The 25720-nt window shown below is 36.4% G+C and overlaps 2 protein-coding genes across 9 annotated transcripts in view; both read right to left on the bottom strand.

Moving 5' to 3' along the window:
* Positions 1–14845, bottom strand: part of LOC126974770 (plasma membrane calcium-transporting ATPase 3) — a 221106-nt gene extending 206261 nt beyond the window's left edge. For 4 of the 5 annotated variants that reach the window (XM_050822432.1, XM_050822437.1, XM_050822435.1 and 1 more), the window contains exon 1: positions 14467–14844. The gene's annotated coding sequence lies outside the window, so the exon portion shown is untranslated. Of the gene's footprint in view, positions 1–14466 lie in introns of all 5 variants that reach the window. The other variant, XM_050822434.1, reaches the window with a different exon arrangement.
* Positions 14846–22467: 7622 nt separating this feature from the next.
* The window catches only part of LOC126974777 (solute carrier family 41 member 1-like), a 133679-nt gene continuing 130426 nt past the window's right edge, over positions 22468–25720 (bottom strand). For all 4 annotated transcript variants that reach the window (XM_050822450.1, XM_050822448.1, XM_050822451.1 and 1 more), the window contains one exon: positions 22468–24595. In XM_050822450.1, the coding sequence (XP_050678407.1) occupies positions 24398–24595 (198 nt within the window). In that variant the 3' untranslated portion in view covers positions 22468–24397. The remainder of the gene's footprint in view (positions 24596–25720) is intronic.

Below are 25720 nucleotides of genomic sequence, written 5' to 3'. Positions count from 1 at the left end.
GTCTGGGAATTTTCAACGAAGACGCTGTCTTCAATATTTTTATATCTCAATATAACAAAATAATTTATGATGGAAATGTGTGTCTTATCTTATATAGGTCTACAAAAAAGTCCGCGAGGGCATATATAATAATAATATAAACACAATTTTACACAAATTATCTTGCCCCAAATTAAGCATATAGCCTGTGTTATGGGTTGCAAGACAACGATATATTTAATACAATATACTTACTTAAACATACATAAATACATATATCTATCTCTTAATGATAACATAATATCTTATTTTTTAAGTTGTATATGTAGTAGGCCTCACAATCGGTCGTATTCTATTATTTATAAATAATGGGATAATAATTGGGTATACCCAAAAAAAAATTTATTAAATTTTTATATTAGATATTTATAATATAATAAATACTAACGCCAAAACGTGAAAAAAAAAAACAATTCTATATTAATCACAATACGTAAATACTTTTGCGAAATAGAAGAAACAGTGAAATTTCCTTCGTCCACTTTTTTGTAATGTTTCATTTATTATCAAATTCCGTGATCAAATTGTAAATTAATTAACAAGCATATTGGTGTTGTTTTATTAGTTAATGGACATTGTGCATGTTGTAAAGAGGTTTGTGAGATCGCATGTGAAATGAAAATTACGTGTATATGTGCGCGGCAGTCTTGAAGATTTTTTAAAGTTTTTTTTTGACGTAATATTTGTTAATATGAGCGTAAGTTTAAAACGATGCGCACCTCCAAAGTTATTTCGACACCTTGAAGTTAAATGTTAGTCTTCCTCTAGTATTTATTATTTATTTATTTTTATAATAATAAGGGACGAGACGAGCAGGACGTTCAGCTGATGGTAATTGATACGCCATGCCCATTACAATGCAGTGCCGCTCAGGATTCTCAAGAAACCCAAAATTTCTGAGCGGCACTACAATTGCGCTCGTCACCTTGAGACATAAGATGTTAAGCCTCATTTAAGCCCAGTAATTTCACTAGCTACGGCGCCCTTCAGACCGAAACACAGTAATGCTTATACATTACTGCTTCACGGCAGAAATAGGCGCCGTTGTGGTACCCATAATCTAGCCGGCTTCCTGTGCAAAGGAGCCTCCCACTGGAAGTGTATAGTGTGAAGAGATCTTTATTCTAAACTAGCTGACCCGGCAAACTTCGTGCTGCCTCAATCGATAAATAAAAGATCTAAACTTTTGTATAAAATAAACTTAAAACAAACACAAGGAATCCTTTATTTATTAAAACAAATAAAAAAAATACTCAAATCTTATAATAATTTTCGATTAATTACACATGATATTGCTTACATACAAAACAAGAGTTTTCCTGAAATACTGGCTATTTATAAGGTTTCAAATTGATATTGACAGACACACACAGTTATGATACAGTGAGTTAATCAAGTTAAAGGTTTCTGAATTTATAAATTATATTTTTTTGTTTTGTGATGCAGTTAGGTTTATAAATTTTATTTTTTAGACAAAACTTAAGATATCTCAATCTATCAGTTTATTGTCAAATGTGAAATAATAATGTTTGCGTTCAGAAATGTGATTTGTGACAAATGTTAAGATTTATCATATCTACATAAAAATAATCTGATAGATAGTTAATAACTGTAGTTAATCTACCAACTATATTAACTAAAATTAAGTTTATTTTTTACCTCCTGAGAAAGTTAGGAAGACATAAAAAATCTAATTAGTTAATCATTTTAAAATATTATTTTAATTTGATTCCTGAACGACGGGGGACACTTCAAAGGAAAATCAAAATCGTTGTTTTTATTTAATTCCGAGCATTTTCATATTTATTCACCTTTAAACCTTCTCTGCACTTCCACAAGTAATTCAAAACCAAAATTAGCAAAATCGGTCCAGTCGTTCTCGAGTTTTAGTGAGACTAATGAATAGCAATTCATTTTTATATATATAGATTATTCTCTAAAAAGTGGTATTCTCAATACCTGGTCAATATGCGTAAGTATCCACCCCTACTCTGTGATACTATCATAACCAAGGTGTCAGAGTACACCAGGCAATTTTAAAAATAGTTTTAGATTCTTGTCCTGCGGCCACATTATCGCGGTAAGTTAAAAGTTGCTTTCTCGCGAGACATCTAGAAAAGCATTTTAACAGTATTTCTAGTAAATAACGCAGATTAAATATAAATATTCTAGTTATTTTCTGTATTTTCCTAAAATTTTCCATTAAATATTTACTTTGATTAGTTTGGGCGGTTATACGCACTTGCTTATACTTTTATCTGGATGAAAGGGATATCAGTTAAGTGGTAGTATAGTCTCGTAATGTATTTGGAGAATGATTATGAATTAGAATGATATTATAAGAAATTTTTAAAGACATTAAACTTATTAACTAGAGCTTCAATAATATATTTGAAAATATGAGTATGACACAGGAAAATTTTCTACAGACTGTTATCTATGATACACAATAATATAATGTTAACACCAGGGACAAACAGAAACTTGTTATGCCTGCTATTGGGTCAAGTTGATTTAGTAAGTCTTTTGTTGAGCGAAGTATGTTCTTTTACAACATGATCCCAGAAACGTACAAAAAATATGTTACGGAATTCTAACGAATTATTCATAAAACAACTGCGTAGTAAAGGTATGTGGTAGAAGTAAAGGTATGTGAATAACATAATTACTCAAGATGAGTTATCATTAAGAGTAGGTAAGTTTTTATTTGATTTCATTTTTGATTCATTGATCAAAATCAATGAATTTTATAACAATGTTATTTTATCCAGAAATCAGCTTTTCAATCAAATAAACAAAATCACAAGCGCTATTTCAATAGATCTGAAATTCAATTTGATTGTTTTTATTGAAAATTGATTGAATTAGGCGTTACTTTGCGGAAATCCATAATTATACAAATGATTAAAGTTTTCTTTAGTGTTAATTCCGCCAATATTTGTTTTTATTTATATATTATATTATATATAAATATTTGTTTTTTAAAACAATTCGACACGTGTTTCGCCTCTACACGAGGCATCCTCAGGACGTGTTGTCTCGCCAAAATCACGAGTCTCGTGCCAGATTTTGGTGTTTTTATTGAAGTATGATATTGGGCTAAAGGTACGTTTACAGCTATAGCCTTAAATTCTATGAAGGTTCTAAGGTGGTCTGAAGAATAAAAATTCATTTGCTATGAGTATTCATGTTTTAATCTTTAAATAATTACTTGCCGTGCCAACGGGCACGATATTGTCAGTATCGACTTAAATATTAATTAAGTCTCCCATGGTAGAAGCCTCAAACTATTACAGTGATATTGTTTGTGAGCAGTTTGGAATTAAATAAACACTCAAGGTTATAGTGAGCTACCCACAATGCATCAGTGAATTTCGATTAAGCCGTTTCTGATTGGATTCGTGAAGAACGTGTGCACAAAACGGCAAAAATTCGTAAAACTATTCTAAGCGAGCACTCGCTTTACATAAGTACAACTTTTATGGGAATCTAAAAAAGTAAAATATATGAATCCGTCAATAGAAATTTAATAAAGGAAGCTTATTATAATAGATGATTTGAAATGAAAAGGTAGCTTTCCCAGATGTCATTCCAACTCACAAAGACAGCTTGACAATATCTTAGGCCTTAGGGAATTTTGGCCTTTGGTCTCGTTTCGAACGGATGTAGAGCTATGCCTCCTTTATTTTACATATTGAAATACTGTAAGGATCCATTTAAATATACATTAGAAAAGTTTATATTGTTATATATTATTATTTATTAAATGTGATTTTACTGAAAATACCTATATTCTGACTTAGGATCGTCAAGACATAACTTTTAACGAAATAACAAAATTCAAAAATCTGTTCTGCAATTATTTAAATTATCTCAAACCCATAGAAACCTAAATAATAAAGTACTGTGATATAGCTTCATTAAACATGTCGCCTCGCAGGTGACTTAGAGACTGCGAGCGAGTAAGTAGTGATTTAGTATCAATAGGAACGGCGCATGTGAGACAACGCGTTAACTTTTTTCAGAATAGCGGAAACCCTTCCACAGCCTGCAACTATACCAGTCAAAATATTACAATTCGTCAGTAACTAAGTCTTGTTTCAACTAAGCTGCGGACTAAAAAAAATAGACACTCCAGGACGGTACCAGGCTATGCAGTCCTGGAGAATCCGTCCCTGGGTGTCCACGATTAGGGCCTGAACCTAATAGTGGTTGCCCAGGCTGCCTCGCGTGTTCTGGAGGGGGCAAATCTGTGCTGACTCAGGGCAAACAGAGCAGGAGGCTCAAACCACCCTCCTTCACACTCGCTGTGGACTTTTGCAACATCAGGGGGCTTCGCTCAAATTTAAATGCCGTCCACTTTCACCTGGAGACGGCGAAGCCAGCCCTGCTCTTTTTAACCGAGACACAGATATCCTCCCTGGCCGATTCATCTTACCTTTCATACCCGGTGTATAATTTCGAACACTCGTTTATACCACAAGCTGGCGTGTGGCACCTATCCATCATTTGGCTGCGTGAAGACTGCGATGACCATCCGCGAATCTACGCATGCCTGTATAGGTTATGCCCATAGCGGTAACGCAGAGACTGACCGGCTCTCGAACACATCCAAATGGCTACAGATTCCGTGTTGGAGCAGATCCCCATTGCAGAGATCGTGTTTCTTGGGCTAGGCTCACGTACCACCGATCATGCAGGGAGATCTGTTCAAGACTTCGCCTTAGCATATGGTCTGACGCAACTGGTCAATGCGCCAACGCAAATCCCAGTTGTGGAAGATCATATTATACCTTCACTGTTGGACCTTCTGTTGACCTCACATCCGGACGGCTACCTAGTTTCCGTTGACCCTCCTCTGGGATCGGCGGACCACTGCCTGATCCGGAGCACCGTGTCGATCACCCAACTAATACGGCCCCGCTTGTTAGGCTGTCGCCGCGTGTGGCACTATAGGTCAGCAGAGTGGGACGAGATGCGAAGTTGAAGCTCATTGGCAGAACTGGCGAGAGACTTGCACGTCTTCCATCGGGAACTCGTGCGTTCTGTTCGCTCGCCAAGGCTGTCCAAGGAAACTTCTGCCAGCCAGCCATTCCGCCACTGCACAGGGATGATGACTCGCTGTCCCATGACGCGAAAGAGAAAGCTGATCTCTTGGAATCCCTCTTCACGTCCAACTCGACTCTGGATGACCATGGTGCACCACCACCGCATATTCCGCGGTGCAAGTCATACATGCCGGAGGTAAAATACCGGCATGGCGCCGTGCTTAAGGCGCTTCTCACCTTGGACATTCACAAATCGAGCGGGCCCAATGGTATTCCCCCGATAGTGCTGCGGACATGTGCTCCGGAACTGGCGCTGGTCCTTACCCGTCTTTTCCGGCTCTCCTACTCATCAGGCGTAGTCCCCAAATTATGGAAGGCGGCTTTAGTGCACCCGATCCCTAAGAAAGGTGTACGCTCGGATCCATCCAATTACCGCTCCATTGCCATGACCTCCATTTTCTCCAAAGTAATGGAGTCGATCTTCAACCGCCAGCTCTTGGGATACCTAGAGGAGCAACAGCTGATCAGCGACTGCCAGTACGGTTTTCGTCAGGGTCGCTCAGCTGGTGATCTTCTTGCATACCTCGCCCACAAATGGGCGCAAGCGGTTAAGTCGAAAGGAGCAGCGTTGGCGGTGAGTTTGGACATAGCGAAGGCCTTCGATCGGGTGTGGCATAAAGCGCTTATAGCGAAACCGCCATCCTTAGCTTTTTGGCTGATCGGAGCATCAAGGTTGTTATCAACGGTGCATGCTCCGACTTCGATCAAGTCATCTCCAATCGCCTTAATTCTTTAAAACTTAAAACCAAACAGATACGACTTAGGTACCTTCAAGAGAAAAGCATACTCCCACCTTAAAGGCCAGCACCGCATTTCTTGACACACATGTTGTTGCGGATGTCCATGGGCGGTTGACCTCTCCCCATACCGTGAGCCTCTTGCCCGTTTGCCCCCTCTCATATATAAAAAAAATATCCGGAGGGTCGCAAGAGTATATGTAGGCGACAGTCCTCCATTTGTATTTATAACATATCTATTACCTGCTTATTTCGTATTCTGTGACTCACTCAGACTACAGTTGGTCGTGAGCGCGCGTAAGCTGCTACGGCTTGCAGAAGTGACGTTTGGTGCCTGCCGATGAATTCACAATGCCATTTCGTACTGTAACGTTCACTGTACACTAAAATGGTGTGAGCGTATAGGCGCAGTTATAACGTATTGGAAGCATGCCTTGCATACGTGACAGTATTTTGGGCCGCTAGGGAGTTACAGGATTATGCTTAAAGCAACTTAGCGTTTTCGTGACTATGGACAATTCAACTTACGCAAGGCTGCGGTGGCCGACAGCGCATCGTAGTGTCGCCACTCATGAAGACATTTAAGGCTTTTTGAAGGCTATTCTGCTGCTAGCACTAACGACACTAGAATACCACTAGAATTCCGAATTAATGTGTAACTGCCAATTCGATGATCTCAGCTATCTGAACCCGTTCGTTTCGTAGCACGTAGCTCGAGCGGTTCCTTAGAAACGACTACGAACTCTACGATACAATTTCACCAGTGGGTGACTCCTTTGCACAGGATGCCGGCTAGATTATGGGCACCACAGAGGCGCCTATTTCTGTCGTGAAGCAGTAATGTGTAAACATGATTGTGTTTCGGCCTGAACGGCGCCGTAGCTAGTGAAATTTACTGGGCAACTGTGACTTAAAATCTTATGTGTCTAGATGGAGAGCGCAATTGTAGTGCCTCTCAGAATTTTGGGTTATTCAAGAATCCTGAGCTGCACTGCATTGTAATGGACAGGGTGTATCAATAACCATTAACTGAACGTCTTGCTCGTCTCGTCCCTTATTTTCGTAAAAAAAAATACGCCGAATTTAAATAAATTAACTCGAAGTGTTGCGTCCTCAGACTTACAATATACTAGCTTAGAGAAGAACATCCCTAACGAAGATACAGCAAGATAGAAAAGGAAAGTGAATCTATTGTTACTGTAACCGATTTTGATTAACAAGTCGTAAAAGGTCAGCCACGCTTGGAATCAACTCATGAATATTTTGAATATTAAACTAGCTCACTGCTAGCTAACGCACACAGTAGCAATTCAAAATTAGACACTGAATACCGCACTGTCAGGTTGTCTATGCGCTAGTAATATTCTTAGTCAATGGTTGCATCAGACTAAATATATTGTAATTAAAATATTTGTAAAATGAGTGGCACTTCTTCTCACTAAAGCTCAAGAGTTCCGAAGTGGTAGTAAATGAACAACTTTTATTATGTTGAGCTAGCTAACCCGACAGACGCCGTTCTGTCAATAGAAGAAAAAGCGGCCAAGCGCGAGTCGGACTCGCCCATGCCCTTCATTCCGTTGCTTTAATAATCTGTTACTTATTGTAACAGAATATAAAAGTTCTTGAAGTTCGTTGTAACTTTGATCGATGTTTTAATAATAGTGTATGTATTTAAAAAGAACTTCTTACTAGATCTCGTTCAACCTAAAAAAATTCGGTGGAAGTTTTTCATTATAATGTTCACGATATTTTTTTTTTTAGTTTTATGAGTTACAGTTCTAAGTTTTTTTTATTTCATGTGAAAATCTTAATGCGGTTAACAAAATACATCTACTTTCCATTACAAGTTTCAACAGTATATATCTTATAGTTTCAGAAAACAGTGCCTGTGACAAACGGACAGACAGACATGACGAGTCTATAAGGGTTCCGTATTTTGCCATTTGGTTACGATAATCTAAATATTATGTAAGTATTCGGAAATAAGGTAATCTTAAGCCATCGGAAAGGTGTAATTAAAGTTAATGAGTTAAAAATGAAAAAATAACGTATTTTTGAATGATTTTATAATATTACTAGCTGACCCAGCAAACGTTGTATTGCCGATATTAAAATCGCGATACAAAAGTTACTGTTAATCGTGGGTGAAAATGAATTTGTATGTATTTTTTAATGCTGACTCATAATCAAAAAAATTTAAAAAAAAATACAAATAAAAAAAAATTGCCGTGGACCTTATCATTTAGGGGGATGAAAAATAGATGTTGTCCGATTCTCAGACCTACCCAATATGCACTCAAAATTTCATGAGAATCAGTGAAGCCGTTTCGAAGGAGTTTAACTACAAACACCGCGACATGAGAATTTTATATATTAGATGTAGGAATAAATTTATTAGGATTCATATGGTATTTGTGTAAACAGATTTAATATTACAATTGCCAATTCTTTAAAGTACTAAAATATATAAAGTATGTTATCCCTAAGAGATAGACATATGCCATCGCGGAGTTTTATATAGATATATAAGATACAGAGTTCCACCATACATTATTTTGTTATATCTCAAAGGGCTTAGACAGCGCTTTCGAGGCAAGCTCCCAGACGGCTCATTTTTTACCGACACCTCCAACAAATATCGTTAATGTATACAAATATGTATAAAAATCTTACCAAATTATATACTAAAACCTTCCTCGAGAATCACGCTATCCGTTGGTGAAAACAACATAAAAATCGGTGTAGTTGTTTTTGAGTTTATCGCGTACGTACAGACAGAGTGGGAGGATTAAAAGTGGGAGGCTCCTTTGCACAGGATGCCGGCCAGATTATTGGTACCACAACGGCGCCTATTTCTGCCGTGCAGCAGTAATAAACATTACTGTGTTTCAGTCTGTAGGGCGCCGTAGATAATGAAATTACTGGGCAAATGAGACTTAACATCTTATGTCTCAAGGTGACAATTGCTATTGTAGTGCCGCTCAGATTTTTAGGTTTTTCAATAGTCCTGAGCGGAATTACCATCAGCTGAACGTCCTGCTCGTGTCGTCAACAATATAATATAATAACAATATAATATAGTAATAATCAAAATTAAAGTGAAAAATTAGTCGTGGTATTCCTGTAAAACCTTCTACAAATACTTAATACAAGAATCGTAACAGGACTTTTATTCAAATAAATGGTCCATAAAGCAGTTAGTCATCCAGACATTATATTTTCAACGATTTACATAAGGAGCGCGGCTTGGCAGCCCCTCCCGAGCAATGACCCCCTGACCCCTTGACCCCTCAAATGTCAGAGTTCGCGCTAACATAGATTTTCTGTAAAACAAATTAACCTTTGCACGTGAAAACCTCTCGTAGAAGATACAATCGTATTCCTTTAGTGTTATTTCACGTAGAAACGAAACTTGTAATAAATATTTTAAAGGTTTTGTTATCAGTGTGGTATCAGGGGTTATTATATAATAATTGACTTTATAAATGACACGCCTTGGACATAGAGCGATCGCCTCAGGGCTAATTTTATTAACTAGCCATGCCCTGCGGTTTCACTCGCGTAGATACCGATCTCGTGGTACTGGAAAGTCTACTAAGTCGGACTATAGATTTATTTTTGTTATTATTAAAGTTTTATTTCACTTCAGTTATTATTTTATTATTGAATTATTATCTTTAGATTGACATTTTTATATTCGTTGTATCATTTGAACGGAATGTGCGATTTTAATAATCTATACTAATATTATAAAGCTGCAGTGTTTGTTTGTTTGTTTGAACGCGCTAATCTCTGGTACTACTGGTCCGATTTGAATGATTCTTTCAGTGTTGGGTAGTCCATTTATCGAGGAAGGCTATAGGCTATGTTTTTTTTTCAAAATTAGGGATCCGTAATAAAATTTGCTATTTTGTAACACAAGGTATAAAATCGCAAAACCTACTTTTGCGTGCGCTGCAAAAACTATTGACAATAGAACAAAATGATGTACAGGCTATAATATAGGCAATATTTTATTACTTATAAAACTATCGCGTGAATTATACTTTATATGGCAAAACAACGTTTGCCGGGTCAGCTAGTGAGTTTATAATAATAACGATGAAAAAAATGATTTTCACCATTTGACAATTATAAGATGACGTCATAACTTGAACTGTTGACCGTAACCGTCAAATCTTCGCCGGTTAAAGATATTGTTAATGTTAAATAGCTAAATAGCGATCCCTTCAAAACTTCCAAATAAATATTCGATATTGATTTGGTACTTCACTTTTTAATTTTAACTGCATAGGAATACGATGGTGCAACAGATTCCGCAGTCTATGTTAAAGTCAGTGTTACTGTTAATGTTAAATTTGGATAAAATCTTAACTCTTATAGCTAATATGATGCAAACCAGCCTCAATGATTTTATATTGACCCTATTTGAGTCATATAGATTAAATAGTAATTTCCGCATTGATTATAATTTTCTTATTAGAAACGTACATTCATTCTTTCCTATGTCATATTTATTGTATATTACTGACCTCCACGGTTGAGACACACACCATTCTTCCACTACCATCAACTGACCATGGATTTTAAAGACTAGTTTAGGTACACTTGTGAGATGCTGGCTAGCCAGTAGAGATGCTACTTGGCAGGCTGGCTGCTGACCTCGCACAGTGTAAACTTGCCATAAGCTTGGCAAAACAGGAGGCCATACAATTGATGAAGGAAACGCATTGAGACACGTTTTGGCTTACGGTTTTTAAAGCTAGATAATTGACACAATACATACATACATATAATCACGCCTCTTTCCCGTAGGGGTAGGCAGAGACCACTTCTTTCCACTTGCTACGATCCTTACATACTTGTTTCGCTTCGTCCACTTTCATTATTACTTTCATACATGCTCTTCAGTTTAGGGTAATCTTGACCTGGCCTTTTTCCAAGATTTGACACATTGGTGTTAGTCTTATCCATCTATATAATCCTGTAAATTTTGGTGATGCTAGAGGATATATTGGATCGTCCGAAGCTATGACGGTTTAAAAATACAATGAGATACTTCCAGAAATCTAGGCATTGCCCTGTTTCCTTTGGCTCATGTTGCCTGGAGCATTGCTATACGTAACTATAAGTTCAATCTGTTTAAAAGTATTTCATATAAAAGCCTTAAAAATAAAATAAAATGCAAGTTAAGAGCTTACTCCAAATGCCCCGGTGAACACGATAATTTTACGCCGTTGTACAGAAAGATCTCTAGAGACTCATAATGTTTGGAATGACGGGTTATTAAAGACATGAAAAGGAAGTGAAATAATATATATGGCGATGCAAATGAAAGATTAAAACTATTCGTTCGCCGTTGTTCTTCGTATGTGGGTAAGGGTTTATAACTCATTAAATAATTTGTTATGTTTTAAAACGATAACCTTCACATCTGGGATTAATTACACAAGTATAATTTAAAAACAAAATTTATGAACGATGCGTGAGTCGAACCCGCGACCTATCACGTTTCGTGCGAGCCCTCTTCCAACTCAGCCAACCGTTCGAGTGACGTATCGTTGCTAAATTTTGTATGCTTTGTTCAACTCTCAGGATGTGGCTTCATCTACAGTATCTACTTTACAGTAGATAACCTACTCAACCCCAATATTTGCATATTAGGAAATTGACTTGAGTTGTCGCTATTGGAAATCTAAACAATTTGTAATGTTTTTAAAGTAAATAAAATAAAATTTGAAAAGGGAGTCCGACAGGTCCCAGTTTCGAGTCCCGCATCGTTCATAAATTTTGTTTTAAAATTTTATTTGTGTAACTCATTTAATGTTAGTTGTGTTCGACACAGAGAAAGACGAATTTTATGCTTATTTTCAGTCACTCAGTGACGTCAGGAATTTTTAAGGTACTTACGTTTAAATAGGTTTGTAAATAAAAATATGTCTTTGAAATAATTAGAAGTTTGTTTAATTTATCTATAAATAATAAATTAACATGGTGTTAATATTATAACAATAGCTACATTATTGGATTCTAATTGTGTATGATCCAATAGTTTTAGCAAAACAAGTCGGGATAAATCTGATTGGTTGATGTTTGAAGATATGAAAGAGGAGTTAGAGAGAGACTCAGTGATCACCGCCGCCCACATTTTCTTGCAACACCAGAGGAATGACAGGTGTCGGCAATTTTTTTTTTCAAATCAAATCAAATTAAAAATATTTTATTTAATAGGTAAATCAAAGTGCACTTGAAATTTGTTATTTTTTTATACTATAGCTCATTCGGAAGGCAGATTTCCCCAGAGAAGAATGAGCAAGACACTCTAAGGTTGCTCTTTTAAAATAGATTATTACAAATTGTTAATAATGTATTATTCTGAGACAGATATGTAATAGGCCAGCGGCTTATTTAGATCCATATATTTACATATTCTGTTAAATTTTTTTTTAATAAAATTAAGGGGCGAGTATGACGTTCAGGTGTGGGTAATTGACACGCCCTGCCAATGCAGTGCCACTCTTCTTCTTCTTCTTTCTAGATTCTTGAAAGTCCCAAAAATTCTGAGTGGCAACTGAACTGACATAAGATGTTAAGTCTCATTATCCCAGTAATTTCACTAGCTACGGCACCCTTTAGACCGAAACACAGTAATGCTTACACATAATTGCTTCACGGCAGATAGGAGCTGTTGTGGTATGTGCAAAGGAGCTATTGTGGTGAAATGTTATAAAAGGGTGCACGCGCTTTTTTTGAAGTTACGCATGTCGTATCGTCCTGGTAACACACAAAGAAGCTCATGGAAGCTCAACACCGGCTAAAAGGTGCAATTAAAAATAACGTATAAATATGAAAAAAAAAAATGCATTACTGTCAAAAAGTCCATCACACCATATTATGTTCAACTATATAAAGACACAATCAACAACAACACGAGGCATCCTCAGGAGATGTTGTCTCGTCGAATTCTGAAAGCGGGACCCACGAAACTCGTGTCTAATTGGTTAAAGACAAATTTCAGTGAAATGTACACTCTAGTAAACTAATAACATTTGGATTCTTTTCAATCAAAGCATTTTTAAGAAAAACAATAAAAAGAAACCTTGTCTATAAGTTATATACTACTACAGATACTACTTAAGAATATGAAAAGAAAAAATATATTGATTATTAGTAAATTATGGTAGGGATTCCTTTTATTTTTTACACTTGAACATACATTCATTGTACTAAAAGCGAATCCATATTAGCTCTTAAACTCTTTCACCTTAGATTAAGGAATGGTCTCCGCTGCGCTCCAACTAGATACCGCACTGCCAACAAAAGCTTTTTATTACGGCAACTATTAGATGCTTGTTGTGCATGGCATCTTGACATTCAATGGCATTTTTAAAATTTTGTCACATACGTTTCGTGTTATTTTACATTAAAATTAATAAAATACAAAATACTTACTGATGATATTATGTGATCCCAGAGTGTTTCTTATTTCTTGTAGTTTTATTGTCTTTTTCTTTTTTTTTCGAGAGGAGTAAAATGCATTTACGTATTGAAGACCCCGAAACGGGGCCCATATGTCGGGCTCGGGTGTAAACACCCCCTACCGACTAAAAACCTCCTCTGTGCTGATAGCTCTGAAGGCTTTTACAGCGAAGCCGGGCGGGGGCCTTGGAGGCCGAACAGTTTTATTTTCAATTATTTGCCAAGTTTAACAGAACATGTGGCACGTCGACTTCACACATTGTTCGAGGCTGGCTCGAGTACGCTTATTTGGGCGTAGTATTAGTTCCCGCACTTTGCGACTACTGCGGTATCTAGATGGGGCGCAGCGGAGACCAATCCTTAATCTAAATCTTTAAAAGTAAGCTTCCTTAAGGCATTGTTCCTTATTTATTTTTAGTTAATATTTTCTTCATTTTTAGGTATCTTTCCTTGCCATAATAATTTTTGTAATATAGCTATCACAAGCTATGGATGTATTATCATTACTAGGTAAATAGAATATATTAGATATTTATTTAAGTACTTTCGGAAGCAAAAAAGGTACAAAAAATTCCTTGAGTATACAAATACATACTGGTAGCTGTGAAGGCATTACACAAATTGAATATTTCTGCTGAATATTACTAAGCGCAATTCATAATAAATTAGTAAATATTAAATAATTTGTATAATTTATTAAGGTAGGTTAGGTAACCTTTTAGACCCAAACAACACCAGCCATCGCTATTCTGTAATATGTCATTAGCTAAACAAAACTGAAAAGATAGTAAAATGTTATTGATATCCACGTAGATAGATAAATTATTTCAAATCAATTTATTATCTCCCGTAAAATAGACAGACTATTAACGACATCTATCGAGTATTTCCAGAATTAACGCGAACTAAATTTACACCTAGCTAGATGGCTATTAGCAGAGCACTCGTGGTGTATTGGATCAGAAATGACTTAGAGTAGCTAATTTAGTTTTATCGAACTGATTTGAACGATGATTTAATATGATAACAGGGTTCCAAATGTTTCCTGTATTTCTGGAGTCTGGAGTGATTGAATTAGTGAGTAATATAAGTATTAATCTTACATGAGTGGTCCTGTTCCGCTGAGAAGGCACACTCCCAATCCTCGCGACACTATCGACCGGAGACGCGGTATCGACGTTACGGCAACGCGGGTCGCGGAATCAATCCCGGACAACACACTCTTACATAATTTCCGGCGACCATCGGCCACGCTAAACGCGCCCATATGACTTTAGGCGGCCACTACGTACAGGAACATTTCTCCATGCACAGTGCTATTTCTGTGCGCCCGCGGCGCTCGCAACCTTGAATTCGGAACGCACCTTTAATTTTAGCCGGATAACCTAGATACGGAGAGTATTTGGTAGATCGATACTCGCATGCGCGGGGTCGTGCGGGCTGGTGGACGACTGGGTGAGGCGCCCGCTCACGAGCGACTGGCCTCTGACACCGCAGCCAGCGAGCATGCGCCGCGGCCGCGCCGTAACGATCCGCTGGAGCCAGAAAACCACGAAAATAGGGTGTCCAGGTGCCAGCTGCTTCTGATGATCAGCAGCTCGGTGAACTGTCCTGAATCTGGCCTGCTGGCGTTGTTGTGCACCAAGCTAGGGTTTCTCAATGAGCTGATGTTATCATGAATGAACTTTTGAAGTCCACTATATTTGGGGCAATGTACGAGATGCATCCTGAGGAATCGAGTCATTTAAAAAACTAGGATTGTTACCTTTGTCGTCGCTTTATATTTTCAAGATATGTATGTTTGTAAGAAAAAATAAAACATTGTTAATTTAATCTTTTAATTTTTTAAAAAAGAGGCCCTCTGAGCTTTTTGTGCCCATTCTTTTCAGGTTTAATGAGTGCGATATAAATACTTCATTCGGACATTCTATCGTGACCCACAAATGCAGGCACCTTGCGTTGTTACACACTAACGGCCAATTTGTATAGAACAGGAATACATTTATTTACCAAAGGAAATGACAAAAACATAAAGCTTGGTCCGAAAAATCGCGGACGCACGCAGTCCAGCTCGCACGACGCACTGTGGGACCGGCCTCGTCCGTGATAGCACAGACACGTCTGTGGCGGTGCGCCGGTATCCATCGCTAATCGGTAACTTCAAAGGTGCGGTCAAGATATGGGCTGGCCTGTTATGACACAGGCCGTGGGACCCCACCCTTAACATGTTGGACTGGCAGTAACGACAGGCCGGTACAGACCGACACGCACCGTTCGTTGGAACGGGCTTGCCTGCGGTGCGTCGCCGTCCATGCTCATCGGCTGTGCGTGGCTGATCCGTAGAATAGTGGACCTTGGGACCCCAGCTTTACTCATTGCAACAACACTTGGTAAAAACATCAGTTCGTAAAGGGGCTTTGACATGGGGAGAACTTCGTAAGAAACTCCCAGCCTATGTTTGTTTGTAACACTTCGAGCTGAACAATTCAGCCCGAGTGACTATTATCTATCTATATATAAATATATATCTATCTAAAATATTTAAGGTACTTTCCCTTCATGTCCCATATATATATCTATCTACAATATTTAAGGTACTTTCCCTTCATGTCCCATAACTTTGGGACAGCCTGTATATATATAAGAGAGATTTCCATATATACATAGATTGACTCATCACGAGATCTCTGGAACCATAAGGTGTAGAGACTTGAAATTTGGTAGGAATATTCCTTTTGCCAAGTAGAGATCAGCTATGAACGTATTTTACGAAATTTCAACCGCAAGTATTTTTTTATAAAATGAACAGAACAATGTCTGTCGGGTCAGCTGGTTATTATAGACTGCAAAGAATTCTAATCTTGTATAATGTTGTATGATTTGTCTCGACGCAGACGATAATTAAAATAGAAGGTACATATATATTTCATGTTTTTACCTAAAATTCCGCTACAGATATCAACCTACACGGCTTGATTGATTTTGTTGAACTATTTTTATTTGTAATCATGGGGTTATTTAGATGTTGCTATTGATATCCAACAAAGAATTACTAAGAATTTTCTTAATTATATTTTTAAATTGATATATTTATAAGTCCTGGATATTGTATTGTCTCCAGCACTACGTCTCAAGAGCATCAATTCTGTTTGCTTTGGACCATCAAAATTGAATGAATCAACATGGTGCACCATGTTTCAGCTCCATAGGCAAAAATTTAGAATAAAAGGGTTCTTACATTTCGTATTTAAGGTTTTTAGAATTTTTTAGAATTTAGATTCCATGTATCCTGTTTCTCGGACATACAAAACTTACGCTGGCCGGATGGAATTCAACCAAATCGGGAACGTAGAACTCAGACCATTCTCCATTATAATATATTATAATATCTCACTCTCTATCTCTATCTACCGTCTCCGATCCCGCGCTTTACCCTTTATGATTTATTTATTTATTCAGGAATTATAATTTTTTTTTATTAAACCCTATCTAATGATATTGAGATTTTTAATATCATTTTTTAAACTGAATAGTAGTAAGTATTTTTTATACGTATAAATGATGAGAGCTCATTTGCATCGTACGATTTTGAGCAAAGATTTTTTGCTATTTCCATTTCAATAATTTAATATCATTTTCCTTTCTATATAACTTTTTTATTATGTTACTTATTGCTACGGAACCCTTCATGGGTGAGTCCGACTCGAACTTGGCTGCTTTCTATGACAGTAGTAAGCATACAAATATCACTAAATTTTATAAAACAAAGTCTTCCGCCGCGTCTGTCTGTCTGTCTTTTCGCGATAAACTCAATAACTACTGCACTGATTTTCATGCTGTTTTCACCAATGGATAGCGTGGTTTTCGATGATGGTTTAGTATATAATATGTAAAATTTTTGTCTTCATTGTTGTATGAGTTAAGGATATTTGTTCTGTGTTATTGGATAAGTGTTTTTGTTAAGCCCTTCGAGATATAACAAAATAATGTATGGTGGAATTGTGTACTTTACATAGGTCTAAAGAAAAGTCCGCGATAGCATATGTCTATTTCTTAACGGTAAGATAGTGTATCAATTGTTTCATTTTTAACACATTTTTCACAATTCACATTTTCCGATGTCTTTACACTACATTTTTCCCATATACCTACTTAACTTTTTTTTTAGAAGACCGTCTGTTGGGTCAGCTAGTAATATATAAACAAGAAGAAAAAAACCTAAAAACTAATAACAACAACAATAATTGAAGTGAAAACATCTTTAGCCACGTTGGGCACTTTTTGGTATCTCTCTCTCACTAAAAAGCATAAAAATAATTGCGTATTTTTATACAATCTAATTAATTAATCTAATTCTAGTTACGATTATTGATATTTTTGGAGTCGGTGTCATCCAAGATAGGTTTGTAACTATATAAAAAGGTATAGGTGAGATGTGCTTGAGTTGTGAGGAGGCTAGAGGCGAGTGCGAGTCGCGGCGGAAGGACACCGATTCCAAAAATGTTTCCATATCATTTATGTATAGCATAAAAATAAAAGGACCCAAATGTGAGCCCTGGGGTATACCCGAAGAGACCTCATGGTACCTGTATGTATAACCCTTTAGATCAACAGCCTGATTACGATTGGAGATATTAGAAATCAGCCAAAGAAATAAGTCCCCGTGTATAATGAATTTCGACAGTTTATTAATTAGCGTAGTATAGTTTAATTTATCAAAAGCGTTGCTGAATCTGTCTGTATATAAAACAAGATTGGTATCAACACTTATTCCCCGGCAAAAGTCATGTTGCGAAAGATCTTGTGATATTTGTTGGTAGATCGACACCGACATCGTATACGTAAATTTTTTTTCAAATATTTTACCTAATATACATAATTTTGAGATGTGCCTATACTTTCCTGTATAGTCTTTACGCCTTATTTTCTTGGGATTAATAGTCTTTTCCAAATTGAAATCCATCTGATAATTATTTAAAAAATATTAATATAGGTGTACATTTTTTGACAGTTTATATATAAAGACGGGATGTTTTCTATTAGCACCCGCACTTTTTGTTACATCGACATGATTTATGTGTGGTATAGAATATCGCTTGAATGGATTCTAACGTTATATAAATATCAGACACATTTGCCAGAAAGTCTAGGTGATAACTATCATTGAATGGGATGGTTGGTGCAATAACGGATTGAAAGTAGTCATTAAAATAATTTTTCCGTCAGTGGATACATTATTCTCATATAACAAAATTGTTTTACATCAAAGAAAGAAAATTTTGATTAAATAAAGTTCTAAATTAAATAAAAACTGGACTCCAGTAAATTACTGTTCTTATATGAAGTCATCTAATTATATTGATTCTTTGGGACATTTTATGACTACACACGATTTTGTATCAAGTTTATTGTATAATGTATTATTGTATAATTGTATTAATAATAGCCGTGATCGATTTCTAGACTTAATTATTTGTAACCCACCTTCTGCATCTGTATGGGGTTTCATGAACCACCTCACTAAGCTACTCTAATGACTCGGGCTAACTTATACCTTTACCTTACTATAAGATAACCTACCTAAGAAAACGATTAATAACTTAACTGTGCAAAGTTCGAGTAGATTGCAGTTAGCGGATTTGACATCGCATATCTCGATTAAAATAGTGTATTACAGTGGAGGATGTAGCAGACTATTTAAAAGATAAGATTGAAGAATGTCTTAAAATAGAACCATTGCAACAGAGGCACGAAACGGACTTTTATTCGTTCAAGTTATCAGTCACCAGACATAAATTAGATACTTGCCAGTAGGTGTCAAATTCAGGTTGTTCCGTGAACACCCTGTGAGAGGAATAAAATTACCAAAACACTAATATGGACCGTATAACCTCTAGAATAATAATATCTACATTTAATTGTAAGAACATTAAGACCTCTATTTAAACTGTGTTAGACTTGGCAACTACTTCACATATAATTTTATTGCAAGAGACCTGGCTTAATGAGCATGACCTGAACTTCGTGTACTCCATCAATACATCATTCGGCTGCGTAGCGAAGTCGTCCGTGGACTCCTCGGAGGATATCAGTCAATCGATATACAACTTAAAACCGAGAAATTAGATATATTTAATACCGCAGTTTTTCTTGGAATCACGCTAGATGCCAAACTCCAATGGGGCCCTCATATAGAAAATTTATCAAGTAGACTAAGTTCTGCTGCATACACAGTAAAAAAGATTCGTTCCTTAACAGACATGAAACTGCAAGATTGGTTTACTTTAGTTAGTTTTACAGCATAACATATGATATATTATTATGGGGTAATGCTGCTGATATTGATTCTATTTTCGTGCTGCAGAAAAGAGCTATTCGGGCAATTTATGGTATGGGACCAAGAGAGTCGCTAAGATATAAATTTAAAGATTTTATAATTATGACTGTTTCTAACCAATATATATATCAAAATTTAGTGTATGTTCATAAAAATGGCAATAAATTTCAAAAGGTATATACATAATATTAATACTAGAAACAAAAATAAACTATAAACATAATATTAATACTAGAAACAAAAATAAACTGTTAATGCCAACTTCTAGACTTAGTAAACTCGACAAGTCATTCATCGGTAATTGACTTACGTTAGTAAACTGATTTTGATTAGATTTGGTATACTTCGCGGAAGACCATACGGTGGGCTCGCTATCATATGGAATAAGAAAATATTTTCCAACTTTGTACCTATGCAGTGCTCAAACAAAAGAATTCAGGCAGTTTGTGTATTTGTAGGCTCGAGTTAGTTCTTATTAGTAAATATTTATATGCTGGTTGATAATAGTAAGAATGTAGAGGAATATACGGACTGTTTAGCTGAAGCCAGTGGACGAATATTGTGGACGAATCCGAAGTTCAAGTGGCTTATATAATAGGTGACCTAAATGCGCACCCGGGTGCTAGTTTCGGTAGCCAATTATATAAATTTTGTGAGGACATGTTATGGGAATGGGCTGATTATAGTATATTAGGCAACAATTGTGATATATATACTTTCCAATGTTTGGCTACTGGTAGCAGGAGATTACTGTATAACCACCAATGCGGCATGAGAAACCGTGGTCGGTGCGTATGTCATTCATGATGTCAGAAGCTCCGACGACCATCCACTGAGCATGTAATATCTCTGGAGTGACAATTAGTTCAGCTACCTTCTCTGGACCAGACTTTAAGGTATGTAAAATGGGGCGAGAGAACAACTAGATTTTGATTTTGTTACAATAATTTAGATTTCTTTAGCTTAAACTATTCTGATATTTGTGACTGTGATAATTATTAAGAATATGTTCATATACGAGAACACCATGATTATATAGATAGACACTACAGGCATATAACGGATGACTTACAGAACGCTGCTATTGTAAGTTGTAGTTCATGTGAACATTGTAGTCGTAAGAAGGTACCAGGTTGGAACTACCACGTCAGAGATAGCCATAAAGCCAGGCTTTATTTAAAAAACTGGACGGTTGTGGGCAATCCTTACAGCGTTGAATATGAAAATATGTATAATAGCATATAATAGCTGTAAATTATTCCAAAACAAATTAAAATGGTGTCAGAAAAATGAAGACAGTATTTAAATGAATGTATTAGCTACCCATAAAATAAACAGTAGGCCAGTGATAAAATTTATAAACATCTATGTTGTCTCCTGAGGCCATGATGCACACCAGTGTAGTTCCGGTCGTGAAGCACAAAACGGGTGATCTAAGCTCTGCCTCTAATTATCAACCTATCTCATTGGTACGATACTAGGCAAAATTCTAGAACGTCTTTATCCTGAGCTGCTTAAAAACATCAAAATTGTTGACGTGCAGTTTGAATACTACTGCCTATGCTTGCTTCTTACCTTAGCTGCGCATTTGACTTGGTCAACTACAATGTCCTTTGGGCCAAGCTATTAGCGTCAAAAGTACCCACCCAAGTGGTTGAGCTGCTGAGATGCTGGTACGGAAACGAACTGTGTAAAAGGGCGTGACGCAACTTCTAGCAATTATAAGCGGGGGTGACCTCTCTGGATCTGTTTAATCTTTACGTCAATGGGCTGATTAAGGAGCTGAGGAGCACCAAGATTGGCTGTCATATAGGGAACATTTGCGTGAATAACCTAAGCTATGCGGATGACATGGTGCTCCTCAGCCCCAGGGTTGAGGAAACTGCTTTCGGTCTGTGAGCATTATAGAAATGCACACGGACTGAAATACAACGTTACTAAAACTGAAATGAAGGTTTTTAAGGCAAGACAGCCTCCGGAGAGAGTACCCAGTGTGTTTTTGTACGGCACGGTGATTGGTGTAGTTAAGCAGTTTAGGTACCTAGGACATTTGTTGAAGGAACGGTTGTATGACGATGATGACATTGAGCGCGAGCGGAGGGTCCTTGCGGTCAGAGGCAACATGCTCGCTCGACGATTTGCAAAATACAGAAGGGATGTAAAAACCACACTATTCAAGGCATACTGTTTAGGCATGTACACCTGCCAGCTGTGGATAACGTTTTCGCAGAAAGCTATGAGCAGAATAAGAGTCCAGAACAATGACGCGTTCCGGGCTCTTATACGGCTCCCGCGGTGGTGCAGCGCGTCGGGCATTTTCACAGACGCTGGGGTCCCCGACTTTTTCGCGATAATCTGGTCTCGCGTTGCCTCATTCTGGTGGATACTGCGACGTTCCGATAACAAAATACTCGTGGCTGTCTCTGACGACATCAGGAATCCAGTGTTTAAACAAATTAAGTTTTGTTAGCCCATCATAAATAATTAAAACATTCAGATAGATCTCTAGAAATGATAAACACTGCAGATATAATAAATGAAATAAGGCTCGCTTATTAGAGGTGATTACTATGCATTGTGAACGTGGATGGGCAACGTTCACAATGCAGCGTGGATGGGTTGATTTTAACTTACATTATTGGGGTATTTTAAATCTTTACTAGAGGTGTGATCATTGCGTATTGGTCACCCCTCAAAATTTACAAATTATCTAAACGAACGTAGATCCGTTCCGATCCGTAATGGTTTCCTTAAAAAAAACACAAAATTGTAAGTTTTCATTTATTTACATAACAAAATTTGTACATAAAACATAATTTATGGTAGGTAACAATATTAAATCTGCTGTTGATGATCGCAAGAGATAACCTAAGCTATTATGACCTATTGTTGCGCTTTAAGTGTTAAAATACTGATAACTAGTTAAATATTACCAAAAGACTGGCAAGGTTCCGTATCTTCGATGTTGCAAATTGGTACCTGGGTATCTCGACTATTGAGTTCAGTTTCTTTAATACGCGGTGTTTATAATACAAGTTTTTTTTAAATAATATACTTATCAAATATAACGGCGCGTTGGAAAAAAGACAGAACACGACTAAGATTGTGGGTTATCTCATTCTCATCGCACGGGATTATACGACGCTGCTGATAGTATTTAGTTCACAAAGAAAAAAAAATGAACACAAAGAATGAAGTTAAACGTTTATTCCAATATATCTATTGCTCTGAGCTTAAAAAATAAGCACAGAACCTATAAGCGCATTTATTTAAAAATATTTGACTTTAAATTCACAAACCAATGTCATCATATAAAACGACCATTTATTTTATAATTCTGTTCTATCAGCAAACTTTTCACTACAAACTACATAACAATTATGTACATTATAAAATATCATTTATCACATCATTCATCCAAAAATATAACTTAAATACTAAAAAGTGGTCTCATTCGCGTAGCACGTTAACAGTAATATCAATCGGTTATTTTCTTACAAATATTTTATGATTTCTATACGTCTGAAATCTGAATTTAACTATTATTTTAAATATTTAAATTTCAAAGTAACTGCACAGAGGTAGATCAAAAATTTCAAACATTTAGTTGGGAATCAAAACACAAACACACAAACATACACAATTGAATACAATTCTCAATAAGATATCATTTCGACGGCAATATGTTGTCTTTAGTTTACTTAATACTATAGATTACTTTATTGTACTCCTTTTCTAAACTAAATAACTTATTATTGAAGCTGACCATTTTATAGTTAAGTTGAACTACATTTTATTTCATACCTTCAGAATCGAAAACATGTAATAGGAGACCCACATATTATTATAGTAGTTATATCACGAAAAGGATGCTTTTTGATAAGTATAATTTTAAATGACAGCTCAATGAAAAACATAATGTAATGGAATGTATAAGTCATGAAGCAATAAATTATTCTAAAGAACACGTAGTGAAAAGAGAGACTAAGGGCAAAGCTTAATCATACAGGATATTTATACTAATACTTTGTTAGACACGCTACGTAAAACGTTATTGTCCACTTTCCGACCATTACCTGTTTAAATGATAATAATTGCAATAAATCACATTTTTGAATATAATATATCACAGATAGCCCTACACTCGTTCTGGGAACGTCTACGATTGTTATTAAATGGCCTTCTAAAATAACACGACAATATCATCTAAATACATTGGCACTACATCGTAATCACTCTAAAACTGTAAGATATTAAAACAATACTGTGATGATTATGTTTTGGTTAAACTATAATTGTATAAAAATAAAAAATTAAAAACTATACACAGCTTATAATACAAGGTAACAATGATGTCGATTTAATCAATATATTTTGATAAAACTCTTTAATTACATCCATTTCATCATAAAGATAGAAACAACAAACCTTCCATTAAAGGCGTTTTTATATCTAGATTTAAAAAAATTCATCAATTTTTAACGTGCATTTAAAATATTCCACACAAGCTTAAGGTGTAAGAATCTGATAAAAATCTCTCTTCTCAAGATTTCAGCCGGCACTTCATTTTGCGTCCTAGTACCATACTACTACCATACTAGTAAAATGGTTGGTAAAGCGCGTTAAATTTCCCAAAGTTTTAAATTGACAAAGATTTCAGCTTTGTGAGCGATTTCACATTGTTATGTTACAAATCATTAAGTACCAGCACCTGGCACGTTGCTGCCATATTGTTGACCGAAGATTGATAAGATTACGAAAGCTAAGCCCAGGAAGACAGAACCTAAAAGATCTCCAAGCGCTGTGAGGTAAGGTATGGCTGCATTGTCCGGATCTTTCTTCTTCTTCCACATGAAGTGTATCAGCATGTAAGCTAGGTAAAGCAATACCATCACCTGAAAGGAACAAAAATTCAGTTACAATAAATTTTATTTTATAACCCGAGCCCGGTAAGCGTCGGTAAGACACGCATGGCTCGTGCGCAACGCGCGGTGTGGCAGCTCGACACCTAGGGGGATAAAAGAGGCGTTTTGTATGTGAGGAATTCAAAGTCTATTTTTATTTGTGAAATATATTTAATTACCTAATCAAAGTAAATACAGTACACACATCACCCTTCACACATCCACACATTCACCATACATACATAACAGTCATAACGTAAATATAATATAACACTTGATCGATTTTGAACACAATCAAATACCTAGTTTGTATAAGTTTGCTAATTTCAAGTACACGCACCTAAGTATGGCTGATCTAAGGACGATGAATACTATCCTTTCGTGATACAGTTTTTACTAGTACGAAAAGATAGGGTTAATCAGTTTAATGACAGCCACTAAGTTACCAATACTAATGAAAGTTAATTTTGAATAATAATTAGTTATATTGTATTTAGTTAATTGTATAGATTAAGAAGCTGTATAATGGTTGTTTTCATATTTTAATAAAGATTATTATTAATATTATTAAGAATTAAGTACCATTGTAATCTATGCACTTTTGCCATATCATATACACAGTGCATGGATCCCTTTACTCTCTGAAATTGGCTTAGACTACCACATCGGAGTTGAATTTCTTCCTAGTAAGAGATTAACTATTTTTTCCGGAATCCAATTTCCTTAGAATACCAGCCAAATCCTGCGCCAAGCAAAAATTTACTCAGAAAAAGTTACTTGTGAGTGCTACAGAATCCAATTTCCAGAAAAAATAGCTAATCTCTTGGACCAGAGTCCGGGGAGTGTGATGGATGTCACAGACATTACAATTGCAACTCCTCTAATCCAGGAGCTGTCTGTTGTGAAGTGTGAGATGTAGCGTTGTTCTGAAGCAGCAGTGGCCTAACTAAAGACGTTACAACGAGTGCTTTCGAGTATCGTACTGGAGCCACTTTTCATCACAAGTAATTATCTGATTTAAAATTCCCTCACTATTACGCCAGTTTAGCAATGGATCGCAATCAACGCATTAGCTGCCTCGAAGTTTTCAACGAAAACGCTGTCGAAGTCCTTTTA

This window comes from Leptidea sinapis, chromosome 33, assembly GCF_905404315.1.
Source record: "Leptidea sinapis chromosome 33, ilLepSina1.1, whole genome shotgun sequence".
Lineage (NCBI taxonomy): Eukaryota > Metazoa > Arthropoda > Insecta > Lepidoptera > Pieridae > Leptidea > Leptidea sinapis.
This window is presented reverse-complemented; position numbering and strand designations above follow the sequence as displayed.